General features: G+C 38.5%; 1 protein-coding gene and 1 long non-coding RNA gene across 7 annotated transcripts in view; one reads left to right on the forward strand and one right to left on the reverse strand.

The window, feature by feature from the left end:
- LOC138685094 (uncharacterized) overlaps nt 1-6,779 on the forward strand; it is an 18,816-nt gene extending 12,037 nt beyond the window's left edge. Inside the window, exon 4 of the long non-coding RNA XR_011324323.1 lies at nt 6,572-6,779. This is a non-coding gene — a long non-coding RNA (uncharacterized lncRNA). The remainder of the gene's footprint in view (nt 1-6,571) is intronic.
- Nucleotides 1,739-18,434, reverse strand: part of MAPK10 (mitogen-activated protein kinase 10) — a 197,380-nt gene continuing 180,684 nt past the window's right edge. For 4 of the 6 annotated variants that reach the window (XM_069781359.1, XM_069781349.1, XM_069781377.1 and 1 more), the window contains one exon: nt 1,739-17,718. In XM_069781359.1, the coding sequence (XP_069637460.1) occupies nt 17,576-17,718 (143 nt within the window). In that variant the 3' untranslated portion in view covers nt 1,739-17,575. Of the gene's footprint in view, nt 17,724-18,434 lie in introns of all 6 variants that reach the window. The other 2 variants (XM_069781387.1, XR_011324320.1) reach the window with 2 other exon arrangements.

An 18,434-nucleotide genomic window follows, 5' to 3' on the forward strand; every position in this document is an offset into this window, starting at 1 on the left:
TGCAGTGGAGTGACACTTTCTTGGTACAGCTGGCACACCATTAGCGTGGCTGCTGTGACCAAAACCTGTCTCTTTCAAAACACCAGAACAGACAGGTTTCTGGAATAGCATGTTTCTCCCCAGAATCTATAGTCCTGTAACACTATTTAAATAAATAGATGACTGTGACTGAAACTCTGGAATTATTTATACAAAATATTTTTATACATGTATTTTCTCTGTACCTTCTTTTATTTTCTTTGTAATTGAATTTACCTTCAGTCTCTTGCTATCTCCTGCACGCTTTAGTGTTCATAGACGAGTTAAACAGATCTCTTACCTCTATTTCTCCATTCTGTAGGAATGCAAGATATCTTTTAACAATTGATAATAAATTAATATCTGGCTTTACAGATTCTTAAATACCGGGAGGCCCAGCAAATTTTAATTCAGACTGTGTGTGGGATAATAAAAAATTTGCATCATCAGCATAACAAAAGTTCCTTAATGGATGTCTTAGTGTCATTATTTGCAACACCTTTGACAATCTCTTATTTCTGATAAAAACAGGTGGGGAAGAGGAAGGTGACTGGTTTTCTGCACATGATTTTGAGTGGAGATGTAGCCATCCTGGGAAGTTTAGCTCCGAACATAGGAAACTGAATTTGCAACTTGTTTAAGGTATGCTCACAGATGGCCAGTCCTGATTTGTAGCACTTCTACTAAGACGTGTGAGGAATCACAGGGTGCTATGCGTAACAAAAGAACCATAGCATTTATGCAAATAGTCAACCTCAATGTACAGCAGCACTCATAAGACAGTAACACATGAAACTGGAGCACACTGTAGATAACAAAATGGACATCCTAACAGCCTAAAAAGAAAAAAAAATATATAATGTTAGTTATTAAAACAATAGGATACACTGTGGTTGTGCGGTTTGTGCCAATGGATCTGTCCTTGACTAAAAAAAAAGATGTGAATAATTTTATAAAAATTTCATGTCAATATAGAATAAGTTTCAGATTTCCCTCCATAAAACCTGATTTAATTTTTATCGCATGGAAGAAATATCCTGGTGGTGTTGAAACTTCAGAACACTGTTGGAAATGTTAGACATTTCATTTGTGTCTAGTATCCTAACCAAAACTGTAAGATAACAAATGGCCAAGATAAAACATGAAAAGCACTTTGCTTTTTTTTTTTTTTTTTTTAAATCAGAATACCTTCCTATGTCCATTCTAATTCAATCTCTCACTGGATAAAGGTTACAGCTTTGTATGAAAAGCTATTATGAACAATGTCTTACGGAAAAACAAGGTTTTTCCTCAGCACTGTGGTCATAAATGGATTTGAATTGTTAGAGAAACAATTGTAATCAAAGCACTAAAGTAAGTATAGCTAACATTTTTATACCATTCCTGAATACCAGTGTATTAGGAAAAAAATGAACCAGATTTAACACTGGCAGTAAATTGTTTTCTAGTTCAGTATATTATTCAATCTTTAATTCTCTTGTCAAGGAAGTGGCTGAAGTTATTATATGACATCAAATGTTTACCACCACAAGCCAGAGTGTTACCACAATACAGAAACTAACTACATCCAGTATCTTTAAATTGCAAGGCAAAGTTTCTTCATTTCCTTCGCTGTTCTCCAGAGGGCAATTGCCAAACATGACTGCACTGCATTTGATAATAATACCCTTGAAAAGCAGAGTCTGAGAGTTGAAAGGGTATGAAGCAGTCCACACTATGGTACTGATTTCAAAGACTTGCTTTTATTTTCAATCACATACATATAGTAGTTATTCATACAGAGGAACTTTAAAATCTTGAGCGTCTTTTTGGTTCTTCCTTCTAAAAAAATATAATTAGTTCAGGATAGGAGACATATGTAAGTCATTTCCTGAAATTATTATACTTTTCTGAAAAGTCTGGTGGTGGTTGGAGTTGAAATTCAGGGAGCAGAGAAGGGGATAGAGCTGTCAGACTCTTACACTACACTGCTGTAGAGAAACCATGCATTTAACTCCTTCTCACACCAGACCAAAATCAGTCACAATCAGTACAAAAGAAAAATGAGCCAAAACTGCTTGAGCTGCTATTTATTTAGTTATTTTACAGAAAATAATTACATTTAGTCTCAGCAGTTAAACAGTTTCTTTCTCTGCCTCCATCTGTATGTAAAGTTTGACCTTGATTCTGACGTCCTTGTTCAGCCAAATCTCCTCTTAGACAATGAAGGAGGAGTTTTTGCCTGAATGAGGGATACAGCTTTGGACCTGTGTAAGTGTTGTTAGTAAATGAGAATGTACACATGGGGTCTTCAGTGCAGGAATGATTGCAGCAAGTACCTGAGCCTCCCTTTCTCATTGAGGTCTTAACTCTGTGCCACTCTGGCATCCATGACTGAGATAAGGAGGAGACTGTAATTGCAACACACTAGTAAACTCTGCTCCTACATTTTTGTCCTGAAAGGGGAGGACGAGATTTTAGTGTGTCAAGAACATGGAGGGAAAGGGCTAAACTTTAAAAAGGATAAAAGTACACCACCCATACTTTTATCACCATCATGTTAGGTCTTTTAATTGCTATTTTAAGTCCTGCTCAGTTGAAGAATAGTAATTTTCTTTCCCAGCCTTAGGAGCTGCCTGCCTTAGTCTTTTAAGTTTGAAACTCTCTGAATGGGTAGGTCTGAGCCATGTGAGTTAGTTAGAAGAGGCCTCCCACGGGCAAACCAAAGACTAGTTCTTAGCCTGTGTGACAATAAACATTCCAGTTCGCATTACTGAACCTCAGGGAAAACATGCACCAACTGGCGCAAAACGTACAAGTTGAATTATTTGACATCTAAGGCCACAACCCGCAAACCAGCAATTGCTCTCAGAACACCGTGCAGAAATGGAGAAGTCCTCCTGACATGGAGAGGAATGATGGGGAGTCCACTGCTTCTCTGCAGTGCAAAACCAGCACGCCTGTATTCAGACGGTGGGACAATGTGCTGACAATCTCCAGCTCTCCATTCTTCCCTACCCTGATGTGCATGTATGTGTGTGTATGTTTCAGGGGTAGTCTTACACAATGCTACAAAAGCCTGATGCTCCAACAGCATATGTGGTATTGAACTGACTTCTGATGTGGGCTGAAGGTGAAATTCTGATTTGGTATTATTTACAACTGTTTACCTACAGGGCGACTGTTTCCAATTAGCAGGTATTGCTTTGTTCTATTGTGCTCATTAAACCTGGTATTTCCTGAAAGAGTGATGACTGTAACTGCATGGCTGTCAGGTGTTAAGTTCATCAGTTCAAAACGCTGAACACAGTGTCAACAACCAAATTGCTTATAATGTCAGAGCTGTTTCAACCAGCTGCTTAGCAGTCCGGTAGCACATTAGTTCATTAGTGTTGGTTATTTGCACAACTTGGCTGAAACAATTGTCCCACATTCTTAACAACCCGTTTTATTTTCTTTCAACATAAAAACTCCTACGAACATCCAATGCATTCTTGCATAAAGACTTGAGTAATTGCAAAAAAAGCCACTATGGTAGGTTAATTTGTTACTACTACTGAGACAACTGTAATCCTCAGTAGTTAAAAAAATGAAAGGAAGAGAATATAAAATATCCTCTGCATTGCAGTGACCTGGGGGCAAATCTATGGCAATACTTCAGTGTTATGTTGTAACAAAAAAAAAGAAAAAGCCATTGTGCCAAAATGTTTCCAGGGATATTTCCCCAAAACACCACACTAATTTATAGTTACTGCTGCCTATATACTATGTCATTTACTTTCCTAACTAGCCTTTGAACATATTAAGCATTGTGATATGACTTAGTCACACACACATAGCACACACAGTAGGTAATTCATACTTGAAGAAGCACCTGATAGAAACTCATTGCATGAGACAGGCCTTACTGGATTCTGTTTTACAAAAAATCTGTAAGGAAATATGTTGCATTTAGCTTGGTGAATTAATTGCAACTTTTCAGTTAGTTGCTATGTTGTTAATGCTCTGACTACTTTTCCACTTAATGCTTTTTGTGAAGAAAAAGAAATGCTCGTGTGCACTTACTATATTATGTAGCTGCTCCCTGCATATTAACTGTACATCACCTACACCATCAAATCAATGAAAATACTAATTCCCTGCATGCACTTCACTATGAAGTGCAAAGTCATTACCTCCTCACAGCAAGATTGCAATGTTGATGCAATAACATCTTTTTCCCTTTACTTGTAATACACTTCTTACAGGCAATGTAGCAGGAATTTGGATGTAGTCATAATTTTAAGCGGCTTCTCTGACATGGTGAAATGAGAGATGTGATAATTACTGAAAGCTATTATCTTTAAGAGAGATTATTTCCTTAGCTGATAAGAGTAGCCCCTAATAAGCTTAGAGCTAAAAAACAGAAGATACAAACTGTATCACTTGGCAAGATGAATGCTTTCAAAAATGTTACAATGTTTGCTCTGTGTGAGAGCATCAGGTTCAACTGTCTAGACCTAAAGGAAAGTTTAGCCTAAAGCAGTTACTACTCACAGTAGTCCTGTAATTTCTTTCAACTTCAGTCTGCCACTCCTGACCGTTTCCACTGTTACAGAGATAAGAACTAATTAATATTATGACAAGGTTGATCTCTCTGTGGTTTGGTGGTACTGGTGGGGCCCCACCTGGAGTACTGCATCCAGCTCTGGAGTCCTCAGCACAAGACAGACATGGACCTGTTAAAGTTGGGTCCAGAGGAGGGCCACAAAAATGATCAGAGGGATGGAACACCTCTCCTATGAGGAAGGGCTGAGAGAGTTGGCGTTGTTCAGCCTGGAGAAGAGAAGGTTCCAGGGAGACCTTATTGCAGCCTTTCAGTACCTATAGGGGGCTTATTAGAAAGATGGGACAAAGGTTTTAGCAGGGCCTGTTGTGATAGGACAAGGGTAATGGTTTTAAACTAAAAGAGGATCGATTTAGACTAGATATAAGGAAGAAATTTTTTATGATGAGGGTGGTGAAACACTGCAACAGGTTGCCTGAAGAAGTTGTAGATGCCCCATTCCTGGAAACATTCAAGACCAGGCTGGATGGGGCTCTGAGCAACCTGATCTAGTCGAAGATGTCCCTGCTCATTGCAGGGGGGTTGGACTAGATGACATTTAAAGGTCCCTTCCAACCCAAATCATTCTATGATTCTATGATTGTTCCTGGATAACAAAGCAGATGTTAACTACATTACACACCACAGCGGACATAAGACTCGTCAGTCTACAAAGCAAGAAACACAGGAAACAGAGTCAACGACAGAGTCAGATACCATGGCAATCTTTTTTTTTTTTTAGGAAACAGTTACCATTACAGATATGTAATTACTTTTTCTCCAGTTTCACTATGTGTTTTCTTTTTTAAAACTATACTACCTCATTAAGTATTAGTGCAATGACCAGAGAGATCCCATATACCATCAGGGCAGAGTCCAAAGAGGAATCCTCAGACAACAGGAAACAGAGATTGGCAGTATCTTCCTGCTTGGGAATTGCTTTGTGTTAAATACAGTAATTTAACCAGAAAAAAGTTCTGTGCAGATTCTGAAAGGTACTGTGGTAAATCAGAAAGCTCCATCTTGTTTGTAATATTACCAGAAATTGAAGGAAGGCATATTTAAGGTATGGTTCAGAGAATGCCTCTCTGTTAAAGTCGACATAAAAAAAAAAGAAAACAACTAGAGCAGAGATTTGCAGAGAAAAGAACTTAATCAAAGCAACTTCCCAGCATGATAGTGTTGTCCAGTTGTACTGCTGTCTGATGGCTGAGCTATCTAAAGGGAAATCTGCTTACATAGCATGTCTGTTTGGACATATCTTTGTATGCTATGTTGGAAGAAGTTTTCACTATGTAATTTCAAGTTGGACACAGACCAGACAGTTGAAAATTCATAAAAGGTAACTGCCTGAATTCTTTGTGGCCTCTTACTTCCAGGACTCCAAATAGTTTTGAAGAGCTTGATGGTGGCCAAATCTACCCACACTCCCAGTCGGTTTAGCACCACCATCATCTACCCCTCATTTCTGCTCATTTGACCATCTTTCTTGTCATCTCCTGTGCTACACAGAGTGATTTACACACATTCATACACAAAATTTATTGGAAAATGAAGAAAAAATTAACGAAAACTTACTGAAAATGTAGAATTATGCTTTATCCAAGAAACACTCCAGACCATCAAGTACACGATGAACTGTCCAGGGTCAGTCTGGCTGGAGAAGAAATGCAACAAGCAGATGATTTACAGGCTGATGGGTTTGCTCAATTTTGCTTTTGCTGGAGCCTTCAGCACATTTTTGCCTTTAGGTGGCACTCTACACCTGTACCGTGCGTCTTCCTTGCTGAAGGCAGCCGTGTCTATACAGCTCTGCAATAACCACATTCAGAGGAGTAAGATGAGCGCAACACTAACCTGAGATAAGGTATCTGATCTAACACAGAGCAGAAGCTGGAATAACCATGGTTGCCTTCCTCCATCAGCTTTAAAAAAATCTCTTTGCACTGCACACTCTGATTTTCTAAATACTTTTTTTTTTCTCCCCAGTTACTGGATGGTCCTGTGAACTGGTTGCAGCACGTGCAAATTTGATGTGGAATCACAATCCCTCTGGATTCGGTGTTGCATAAGAGTGACAGTGAATTTTTGCAGTACATGGGAGTGTTTACCTTTGTCTCTCTGCTAACGCTTAAAAATGGAATGCTAAAACCGATGGACAGTTTGGTTATCCTGTCAATTTTCTCATGCTATAATTATGGCCAAAAAGGTGAATTAAAACTTCCTTCATATATTTCAGAAATCACATGACACTGTTGGCAAATGAATTATTTTAGCAATACATGCTGTAATTTTATTGCCATGTCCCCATACCGTCTTGTGCTTGTGACAAAACGGAGTCAAAAAGCTAAAACTGACAAGTACAACTGTGCTGAAACCTGGCCAGCATTCTCCCACTGACCCACCTGCAGTCAGCAGCATGGTATTGTGTTGCAGTGTTGTTCAAGGAGATGTTACTTTTCTCCTTTCTCGTGAAAAAAAGATGAGAGATCTGCACATTACCAAAAATTAGTGTTTTCCTTTATGCAGAAAATCACAATAATCCTTCAACTAACTGACATTTCAAAAAGACATACACTAAAAATCTCAGAGGACTCCTGCTCTGAGAACACAGCTATGCATTCTGATCTGCTACATGGCATCAGGCCTTTGAAAAAGAATTTGGACAATGTTCTGGCAGCTTGGAACTCTGAAATTCAGTGGTATTCAGGCATGAGGTTTGATTCCTGAACTATTTCTCATAATGTTTATTGCTTTTAAAACCAGAGCTTCATCCTTCAGTCCACTCAGTTACATGGTGGGCCCTAGAGTACTTCCAGTTTTACTGAAGAGAACTTTTGTACATACTCTGAATTTATCTGTGTTCAAACCCCATTAATTCTGGATCAAGGATGACATTAAGAAAGAGTCTCCACTCCCCCTGAACACCTACATCCACAAACCTTTCCCTGAAACGCAGACTACTCTCTGGAAAACAGGTGTGGGGTGGGCACATTTAACAGCACCCTGTGGTGACATACCTCCAGGACTTTTGCTATTGAAGTATTTAGGGTAATTATTCATATAAAAAAGAAGGAAACCAAAAAGTGAACATTTATTCTAGCTGTGATATAGCATTCTGATGAGAACACTTAAAACATATCCTTTCCCTTCTAAGATGATGCAACTGAACTAAAAAGGTAAGACTACTCCAAGAGCAGGAATATCATCAAGAGAATGCTGAGAACAAATCCAGAAAAGCATGGGCATAAACATATCTTCCAAGACAAAAAATTCCAGCAGTAATCTTTCTGAACATTTTTTGATGACAAATCGAGACTTAAAGATGTTTTCATAGTATCTGCCATCAATTTCTTAATCACTAACACAGCTTAATCTTGTAACATCAGACACGTCTTTAACAAGCTAGGGTTAACAGCAGGAAGGGGTCATCGTACAGCTTTTTACCTCATCCACACATTAAACCATTAATTGTTACGGAAAATGTAAGGGGTGTTTTGTTGCAGCAGCTACTTCTTTACAATTTTGGCCTCCGGAGTTTGTAAGAATCAAAGATAATTCCCCTTATTCTCCAATGTTAGATGTGAAGTAGGGGTGGGAATAATTTCACACATTTCAAATTCAGCCTAGAGAAATGTTAAATACCCCCATTGCTTGTTGTAGGCTTATGATGAAAGAAAGGCTAAAATCTTTCAGACAACGAGTCAGCCACTTCTCGTAATGGGACTTACTTAACAAAAGCCCCAGTCTATCCATTAAATAGACATATTCAGAAAGAGAGCTGTTTCTCCAGCACGTTAATTACTATTCTATATATAAGCGCTCCTGGAATGTGGACAGAACATCATATGGAAACATCAGGAGACAAACAACACTTACTCCTTCCCAGCATCAATTTCAAAATAAGACAAAGACATTAGGAAATCAGTATTAATTTAACCAGCTAAACTTCCTCCCTGGCTCCTTACACTATGCCGATTGTCATGTTTTCTTGGAGGCACAGCAGATTTGCAATTCAGGGTCCGAGCTGTACCATTAACAGAGGGTTTGGGAAAGCATGTTTAAAAGCAAGATAATCTCAGTCTTTATCTGCATGTACTGGAAGACAGTCCCAGCCACAGGGCAGAGAATGGAGCCTGCAAAATTGTTGCTTTCTAAGCATCAGCACACACATAGAAACAGCCAAAACTGAACAGCCTCCAGCAGAGGGTTCCACAGGAGAAGTGAAACTTTAACTCTGACATCAAACTAGAAAGCTCCCACATGCAGATCGCAACAGCCGTATGTACTATAAGGGGACTGTGAACTGGTCTCAGTGCATTTAAAAGGGCCTCAACACCATAGCGAATGTTCATCAGTTTGAGCACAAAGGTTGTTCACTGACCTTCATTCCATTCATTTGCCTCAAGTGGAGAGGGAGGGGAAGTTTTGCAGAGGCACTCTGATCTCCTGCCTTCAACTCTGCTTCAACACAGACGATTCCATTGATTTGCTACAGCTCATCAGCGTGCAACACATACTCCCCCTTACCAAATGAGATGTTTAGGCCATCACGCAAACTGACTGAAGAAAAATTCCAAGGCTGGTCTGTTGCTACAAAAGGTACTTCTATTGAATACCAAGGAGCATTATAGGAGATAGACCTGTCCTGTTCAAATACAACTTCAGATTTTCTGGAATTTAGGACTCCTGAGTTATTTGAAGCTAAATCACAGTTACAGCTTCAGTTCTGGATTCAATGATGTGTAGATCACTGAAATATGGTCATAAAAATTCTGACTCCTGAAAAGGGCAAACCTCTCAAAGAAAGATGAATCTTCAATCGTCTCAAATGGTACCCAGTAAAACAAAAAAGCTGGTCCTAATCCTTCCCATTTTTCAGTAAGAATCACAAAGCCAAAATTCCCTAGCCACTATGAATCAGAGGTTTGTGTTGTATATTGTAGCTTAGCCAACCTCTGCATATACAAACTGGAAGAAGAATAGCCCTTGAAAATTGTCCTGTTTTAGCAAGTCAGAGCAAGAGTACCAGCTCTGCACAGTATGTTTGAAATGGCATTTAAGTACCAACAACTGTAAGAATTTCTTTTTTTACAGTGCTTACAAGGTGCTCTAATTCATTCTTTTTTATAGCACCCCCCCTTCAAACTGTTTCTACAGAAGGCTGTTTGTGATTTTTCTTTTCATCTCTACACATGATAAATCCAAACATAAAAATGTCCCCTGTCTATTATGGCTTGACTTGCTTGGAAATATAATGGGCACAGATAGTTTGTGCAAGACTTGAGAAAACCAACAATGTTTTCCAAAAGGCAACACCTCTCTCCTTTTTATTCTTCTTTCACTTGGAGTGAAGTGTGCTCACCTTTGTGAAAAATCAGTCCCCAAAGAGTAACTCCAGCTGGTATGATGGTTTGGGGTTTGTTTGGTTTGGTTTATTTGTTGTTGGCCTGATTTTGTTTTACATTTTTTAATGGGGGAAGAGATGGGAGAGGGACTCGCTTTTACTTGGCAGTTTTTCTTCATTCTGTCAAGTCATGTGGTCATTTTTTCCCTGGATTTTGTAATCCTGGATTTGTAATCCTGGCAACTTCCACATGTTTACAGCTTTATCTGTGTCCCCTAGTAAGGGCTGAAGGAAACAAAAGAAGAAGCCAGGACAGCTGTATGAGCATACTTTGTATCTTCTTAATTGATACCCTTCATGCCATTCAAATAGGACTCCGGAATACACTATTTTAATTAGCAAAGCTTGTTTTAAAGTAAACAACACAAACACTCCTTATAGAACAGTCACAGTCTCCCCTGCTAGACATACAGGCTTTTTGGCAAGATCACATTCAAACAGCATGAAATTCACCCCTGTGCACAGCCCCCCAGAAAGCCCTCACACCACTTTAACTTCCACTTAGCTGCCCTGGATAGGAGTGAGTGGTTTGTGGGATAAGGACCAAGGTTCACTACAGCTTTCCTCCAAAAAAAAGGTGGTCCAAATCCACGTCCGTAAAGATCAGCAGTTTTACCACTATAAGGTCATAAAGGTGTAATATAGGCGTCATGCATAGAGTACACACCATATTTCAATTGAGTCCTGTCCCTGCATGACTTTGAGCCCCTGTGAAAGTACAGATGCACAACACACATGTAATGAAGCCCTCAATCAATATGGTTTGCTGTGTTGTGCTGTTTATTTGGAACACTGCAAAGTCATTCAACTGACAGGAGTCAAGACAGCATTGAGAAGAGTATCCTCACATGGAAGCTCTGACAGGATTCCTTCTGACACATGGGAGAACACGAGATTCTCATCTTAGTTCAGTAATTGCTAAACAAACAGAAATCAGAAATCATTGATGCGATATTGACCCATAAAACGCCAATGACTGAGGCCTTGTTCTCCCCTGTACTACATACAGGGAACAACAGATGGTCAAAGGAAAACAGGATAAGAACAAAACAATATGGAAATAAGGTTGGTTCCTTAACAAATGTCACTACCACAGTCCATTTATGCTGACTGACACTGGTTGTTCTTTTCAGCTAAAACTGCGCAACAAAAATGGACATGTTTCATCTTCCAGTCCTGATACTGAACTGTTGCTGTTGATTTTCTTTTGTTGGTCAAGTTTTTCTTTTTTCTTTTTTTTCTTTTTTTTTTTTTACATTTACGTTTATCAACACTGATACATTACAGATCTTGTTAGTTATACTTTGAAGTCTGATCATGCAGAACTACAGGCAGGTGCAACTTAGATCTTATTACAGGATGGACATTGCAAGGTGAACAGTTGTTTTTGCTAGTTAAGATCTGCAGCTTTGTTACTGTGTAGCTTAATGTATACTGGCCATAAGTCCCACTTACTCAATTTACTAAATATACATGATTCTTCTATATGTACACTGAAACCTCCAGCACGCTCCTTTTCAGCATGTGACTGACTTAGGAAAAAGTCAGGTCAACCATATTTAGGCATACAGCGGCCTTGTTGTAAAAGATGTAACAGAAATAGTGTGTTGGATTATTACATATTAGTTACAGAGGAAGGAAAAAAAAAATCAATACAGCTATTTACATTATAAACATCTTGCTTTCCAGAAGTCAAGAATGGCCCTGTTCAGTGAAAATTAGCAAAAGAGACAGGCTTACCTGTCTGAAATGATAAGCATGGTAGGCATACATTTATTTCCCAAATTGACTGTGTCTTCCTTCAATATGTGCTTTTCAGCTTATCACTCTCACGTAAAAAGGCACCATTAGCCTCAGTTGAAGTTTTTCAACATTCTTTTGTCGAATCAAACCCTCTTTAAAACTCAGACTTGCCATAGGCCAATGAGCCTGAACAGAAATTAAGTTAAACAGTTCACCTTGTGCAATCAAGAGTTAATTTAAAACAACAAAAACAAAAGAAAAAAAATAATCAGGCCACACTGGCAAGTTCCCAATACACTAAGCAGATTCCACTAAATTCCACTGGACAGGTCAGTTTTCCAGCTCATCAGTGAAGATGACACATTCACCATTCCCCCACCTCCCGCAAGCATCTTACTAATTAAGACATTATGTATTTGTGGAGTATTCAAACCTACTGCACAATGATTTTCTTTTTGTCTGTGTGTGTGAAAAAGACCACCTTGAGCTTGCAGTTAGTTAACCGTGTCCTTTGTAAAGTGGTGGAAGTTCAAATAAGCACAGCCATCAGATCCTTGAAGATGTGTGATTATGTTATAGTTACGCTCTTTCTCCACACTGAGAACTTGGATCAAATATGAATAGAACACAGGTTCTAAAAAACACATCCATATGCACTCCCTCTCTTTCCTACACACTCATACAGAAGCAAAGCAAAACAAAAGCCTAAACTTAAAGTGAACCACTAACTCAGACTTTTTTCCAGACTATTAAAAGAAAGTCTAATTCCTCCCTGCAGGTCTTCTTTCATATTGCTCTCCCTGGGAGCACACAGAGTTTGTTGCAAAATGCCTTTTATTTTTTTGTTTTTGCATGTTTGAATTCACACATAATTTAAAAATCTCAGTAAGCATGAAGAAAGAAATATAGATCTGAAATGAAAATAATTTTTGATCCTTTGAAATACTGCAAAGTTTGTAGTATAAATAAGCTAACGTTGGCTATTAAAAATTATTTTGAATTAAAATATTCCAATTACATTTTACAATGATTTCAGGATACTCAAAGCACTTTTTTTTAAATTAAAATTTGGGAGATTTGCTGAAACTGACTCTCTCAAGCAGTTCTAAAATTTACTATTAGCATATTTTTCATGAGAAAATATGTTGGTGGAAAAGAAATCACTGGTGCTCACTGACAAACATTAGAATACAATCCAAATCAGTTAAGTAGCACTACTTTGGGAAACTTCCTAAAGGCACTGCAACAAGTCTAATTTCTTCAGTATCGTTAGCCCAAAGCTTGAAGGTAAAGCAATATATATGAAGATAAAACCATATATATGAATGTATTCTTGGTTATAAGTTTAGAAGAGTGGTACAGTGACATGATCATCTGTCTTGTGTAATCTCTGGAGGCCAATAGCGTGCAGGAACTGGTGACTTCCAGAGGAAAACCATCAGCGCGTTAGGAAAGTACCTGATCAGGCTTTCTGTAGCTTTTTTTTTTTTTTTTTTTTTTTTTGACACGTTACCATACCTGCACTCCAAACACAGCTTTAAGTTCTGCTTTATATAATGCAAGCTTGCTAAGATTCCTGAATCTATCTGTGCCATGGAATTCTAGATAGTATGGGAGGATTATCAACCACAGTGCGATTCACATAAATCAGTGTGTGACCAACTCAAATATCTGAACTCTCTAAAGATCTATTACATTTTAATGCAATATAGTCAAAACTCACAAGGTACTATTCCAGCTGCCAAGTCATTATCTGAAAACTAATTTCAAAAATTACAGAAAATTTTGGATTAAAAAACATGCATAACCTTGCATCAACTTGAAGTAAATCAATACCTCATCCTCATTTAAACTCGTCAGTGAGAAGGAAAATGGGAGGAAGGGTCTTTTAAGAGCAATTCTAACTTTTTTTTTTTCTTTTTTTAGTTTCTCATACTATCCAGAAGTACTCCATCTGAAAATAAAGCAGGAATGTTTTGCAGCAAGTTTCCTCTCTCCCTTCTCAATGCTATTTTTTGCAGTTAGTGCTCTAAGCAGCCACTGATAGTTAAGATGCTTCTGCCATTTTCCTCACCCTGATGATGGCTATCTACATGAATTAAGCAAGCCACTTGGGACAGAATTTCTTCGGATATTCAGGCACTTAAGATACCAAGAGGCTCTTAGGCATATTTTCAAAAATAACAAGGTGTCCATAACTGCCATTCATGCTGATGGAAAATACACCACTTCTAGCATAGGCTCTCTGATTGCCCCCGCTTTAGTGCCTAAATACCTTGGAACATCCGTCATAGAGCTCTGGCTTCCCAATTTCCTACATCTCTGCAGTGGTGGCAATTATGCTTACAACTGCAAACCTCAGAGAATGAGGTGAGAATTGTTACTCAAGTATTATTTAGCAACATTTTAAAGAGAGGTAGATTTAAAAGATCACTGGCAAGAAAAATAAGAAAAGCATCTACATTATAAAACTGAACAGAATATTGGAATAAAGGGGTATATACTTGAAGAGAAGGGTATCAAAACTTCTAGAATCTGAAAGAAAAATTTTGTTCACCTTAACGCAGCTACAGAGTATCATCACTGCAGTCTTTTATTCAAGAGTACATGCATTCTTGTAAGATACCAGCTGACGGCACCAACTTCCTGACACAAAGCAAAACAAAGGATACTATTCCTGTTTGATGGTTGCTACTTCAGTTTGGACAAACAAGGACCAGAATTGTAAAGACCTATTGCTTTTCTTCATTGATGGCTTTTTTCTAGTGTCCAATGTGGACAGCCCCAAGTCTCCTCCCGCATACAGAGCTTCTCATAAAGGAGACTTAACTTATTTGAGGGCAAAAAGAGATGCAGTAATTCTTTTAGGCCCCATTTCAGCAAGGCACTTCAGCACATGCTGATGTCGATCACTGCTGAGCAAAGGACAAAAGCACATGCTAGTTAAAATTATGTATGCATCCCTATAACCTCCCTTAAATGTTTGTACAAGCACTGGTGCTTAGCAGAATCAGGGCTTCTGGGAATAAAGCTATATAACTTCTATGTTGTGGGTTCATTTAGTGCTGATCACTAGGACATCTTCTATGGTGACTGGTTCTCCACCCAGCACTCACGAACCCAAACAAGATTGAATTATACCATGGGACTAAGAGCACGTTTTTTGGCTTTGATAGATGAAACATGGAAGATCTGTAAGCATCTGTCTACTACAAATGGCTTCTCTGCTATTGCCTATGCCACGCCTTCATAATATCACTGGCAATGAACTGTGATTATTCCAAGTTTCTACGGTGTATATTTGTGGTATTTTTGCAGTTTCTCCTACGTACAGCTTTGCCTCTTCGAGACACTTTTTTGTTTTGTTTTGTTTAAATAACACACCCAAATGGTGCACACTACGGAATGTAAAGCAGATACTAGTTACCTGAATATTATTAATATATACCTATGGACAATTAAATTCAGGAGGTGATACATTTCATTATTGCTAAGAAGTCACCCTTGGTGTTATTGCCTTCATACCTGCAGAGCATTGCTGTTCACCTTTCAACACTTTTATGATCATTGGCTTTGAAGTGAGAGTTATATCACTCAACAATGACTTGATGTTTCATGGCTTAAGAGAGAATATTGCTAAATATTTTTAGCAGTAGTAAATTATTGCTTTTACAATTACTTCTCTGAGTTTTTAGAGCATTATTGACCTAATTTTATTCTTAAAAAAATTTCCATAAAAATCTACCAAAATTATACCTGGGGAAAAAAACCAAAACATTTCCTACAGCAATTTTGAGACAACTCAGACCTACCAAGTCTGAAATCATTTTATATCCACTTAATTTTTATCTCCCCTCCTCCCCACCCTGGAGAGAAGTTTTTTTTCTTTGCTTTTTTCCCTTTGAACAAAATCTGACTTGCTACTGATTTTTTTTCCTACCACAGAATGGCAGGCTTGTAAGCCACCTAATTGAACAGTCCTATTTTGGTAGAATTTTGAATACATAAGAATTAGTGAATTTAAAATATCCAGTAATATATTCTAAATAGTTTCTCTCTTTGATATTTGGAAAAGCATGAGTATGATTTAGCTCATTTCAGTTTACATGGCACACTTTGGTAAGAGATGACTCAGATTTTAGTTAATTTCCAACGCGGGTAATGATGACCTTGCAGTGGAAAATGCTAATTGCTGTTTTGGCTGGAAAAATATTCAGTTGTTCTGAAATTCTGTGCGGAGTTTTGCCATTCTCTGGTAAAAATGCTTGCTATTACTTACCACTGGGAATCCTACATATTATTACCTGGTAAAATCCATTTGACATTCGGTCACTGTTGGGTTCTTCAGAACTTGTCAAAACTGCCTTGGACCCCTGATTGTGACCCTTTCAGCCCAGTACACTAGCTGATTGATACCCTCTATTATTACTTAGAATATAGGAATACGAGACCCATGCACTGTGTGGTTCTTTTCCATGTAACACAGCTGATAAAACTTCCTGGGGAGTCAGATGATTTGTAACAAGCAAATGAACAGCCAAAAGCACCTAGAGAAGGCCTGTGCTCTTAGTAGTGGAGATCCCTGCAATGGAATGATTTAAAAGGAAAACAACCTCTAAGCCGCAAACATACACTGAGAGGGAGTGGGCTGCAAATATCCTTTCTCTATTTAACCTAGTAAAGATCTAGACATAAAATAAAACCAAGTTGTTACATGTCCTTTTGATCATAATCTGCCTATTCCCCAACGCTGTCATACCCCCTAACATACAGGCATACACACAATTCATAATAGCGAGCCTATCTATGAACTAAGATGATAACTCACTTAACATTGACAGAAAAAGTTGCTTACTGAGATAAATCTTTCTGGGCTTAGACATGCATAAAAAAACCCTTCATTCCTGTTCCCTGTAGCTTGCAAAGATACATGTGCTTCCTTCTAACCTGGTCTTAAACTTGGCATATCTGCTCTAAAAATCAGAACAACAAGTCTTAACATTCACAAACAAACATTTTTCTATGAAGCTTTGTGGCTTCTTCTTTCAATACAAACTGCTTATTATTTCAAAATACATATACAACTCTCAGCAGAAATTTTGGTGCTACATCTTCAAGTGTCTGAGGGAGCCACAGTTCAATGTGGTTATTTACACTTCCACAAATCCTCATACAAGATATGCAACCTCATCAGTGAACAAACAAATAGAATATATACTGGTAATATCACACATGTAGTTATGCAGTTCACCTGAAATGGGCCATTTAGTTGTGGAGTGCACAGTAAGTACGTATGCAGATGTGCATGCTCCTATAGGCACACAGCTGCAAACACTGCCAGAATTCTATTGGCATGTGTGTGTATGTGCTACTCATATATGAAGAAAAATGCATGTATATCCCTATCTGCCTCACTGGGCAGAAGGTGACAGAACAGAGAGTGAAGGCAGATACACACTCGTATGTTTGAGAGTGGCTACTGCACACCTTGTCATGCCAGCGTGAAAAGGACAGTTGCAGGTTGCTGGTTTTGCAGCCATTAATTTTACAACTTATGGGGAGGGGGTAAAAAAAAAAAAAGGATTTTTCAGTTCCTTTTTTTTTTTCCCCAGTAAGCATCATTGGAAGAAGACCAAAGCAGAGCAATAAGTTAAATATACACTTGAGCTTAGCTGTATTACATAACTCTGTAGGAGAAGCAGGCTGAAAAGATTTTTTTGTTTGTTTTGTTTAAATCTTTGTATTTTATTTCTCTTCCTTTTCATCTCTTAACTCCTGTTAATTTTTCCTCCTAAATTACATCATCCTCTGAAGAACGCTGGGTTTCGCAGGCAGGCGGCTAGTCACCTGCAACAACCGAGGGGTCCTGCAGAAGCTTCCAGGCTGCTGTCCGTGTCAGACGCCAGTGTTTGATCCGTGGACATGGATGAGATGTCATTGACAGATGAGGATGGAGGGAGGCTTTCACTGCTGTTCACTGCTGCACCTGTGCTACGAAAACGAACACCAACGTGATTAAACCTGAAACCCCTAAACGTCTCACAGTTTAGAAAGCAAAGGATACTTACCCTGTGGCAACAGGCATCTAAGTACACAGACCATTTTAAACAATGGCAAACATTAGCAGAAAATGGGCCATACAGACATTAGGCATTGGATAATATTAAATATTTTACCAGGAAATTCTCTCCCTCAACAGTCTGTTTTGAAGAGGTATAGCTCATGTTGTGTCTATCACTCCACTTCTTTCTAGCCTTCTTAGAGTTACAAAACATCCAACAATCAGATGCCTGCTAGGATCACACAGGCACCAACAAGATGATTAAAAAAACTAACCCAATCCTCCACACTGTCTCATAAAATCCCAGTTTTCTTGTATGTAGTAGAATGGGTGGCATCAAATCGCCTAGTGGCAATGCAGAGAAGATGGCTGTGGGGGAGGCAAGGCTGTTTTCTTCCTCTTAGTTAAGGACTAGGTGACTAAGCCCAGGATTTCAGTTGTGACAGTATTTTTGTGCACCCAAGTTTACCTATCCTCTGTAAAATGACGATAGTACCAGGAATTATCAAAAAAAAAATCACTTTGACTGTGAAACGAAGAACGTACCTCCATGAGATTATCATTAATGTGACCGAACATTTATCACATCCCTGAATATTACCAGAAATTATCTGTCCTATAAATGCAGATACCTGTGTGAT

This window comes from Haliaeetus albicilla, chromosome 1, assembly GCF_947461875.1.
Source record: "Haliaeetus albicilla chromosome 1, bHalAlb1.1, whole genome shotgun sequence".
Lineage (NCBI taxonomy): Eukaryota > Metazoa > Chordata > Aves > Accipitriformes > Accipitridae > Haliaeetus > Haliaeetus albicilla.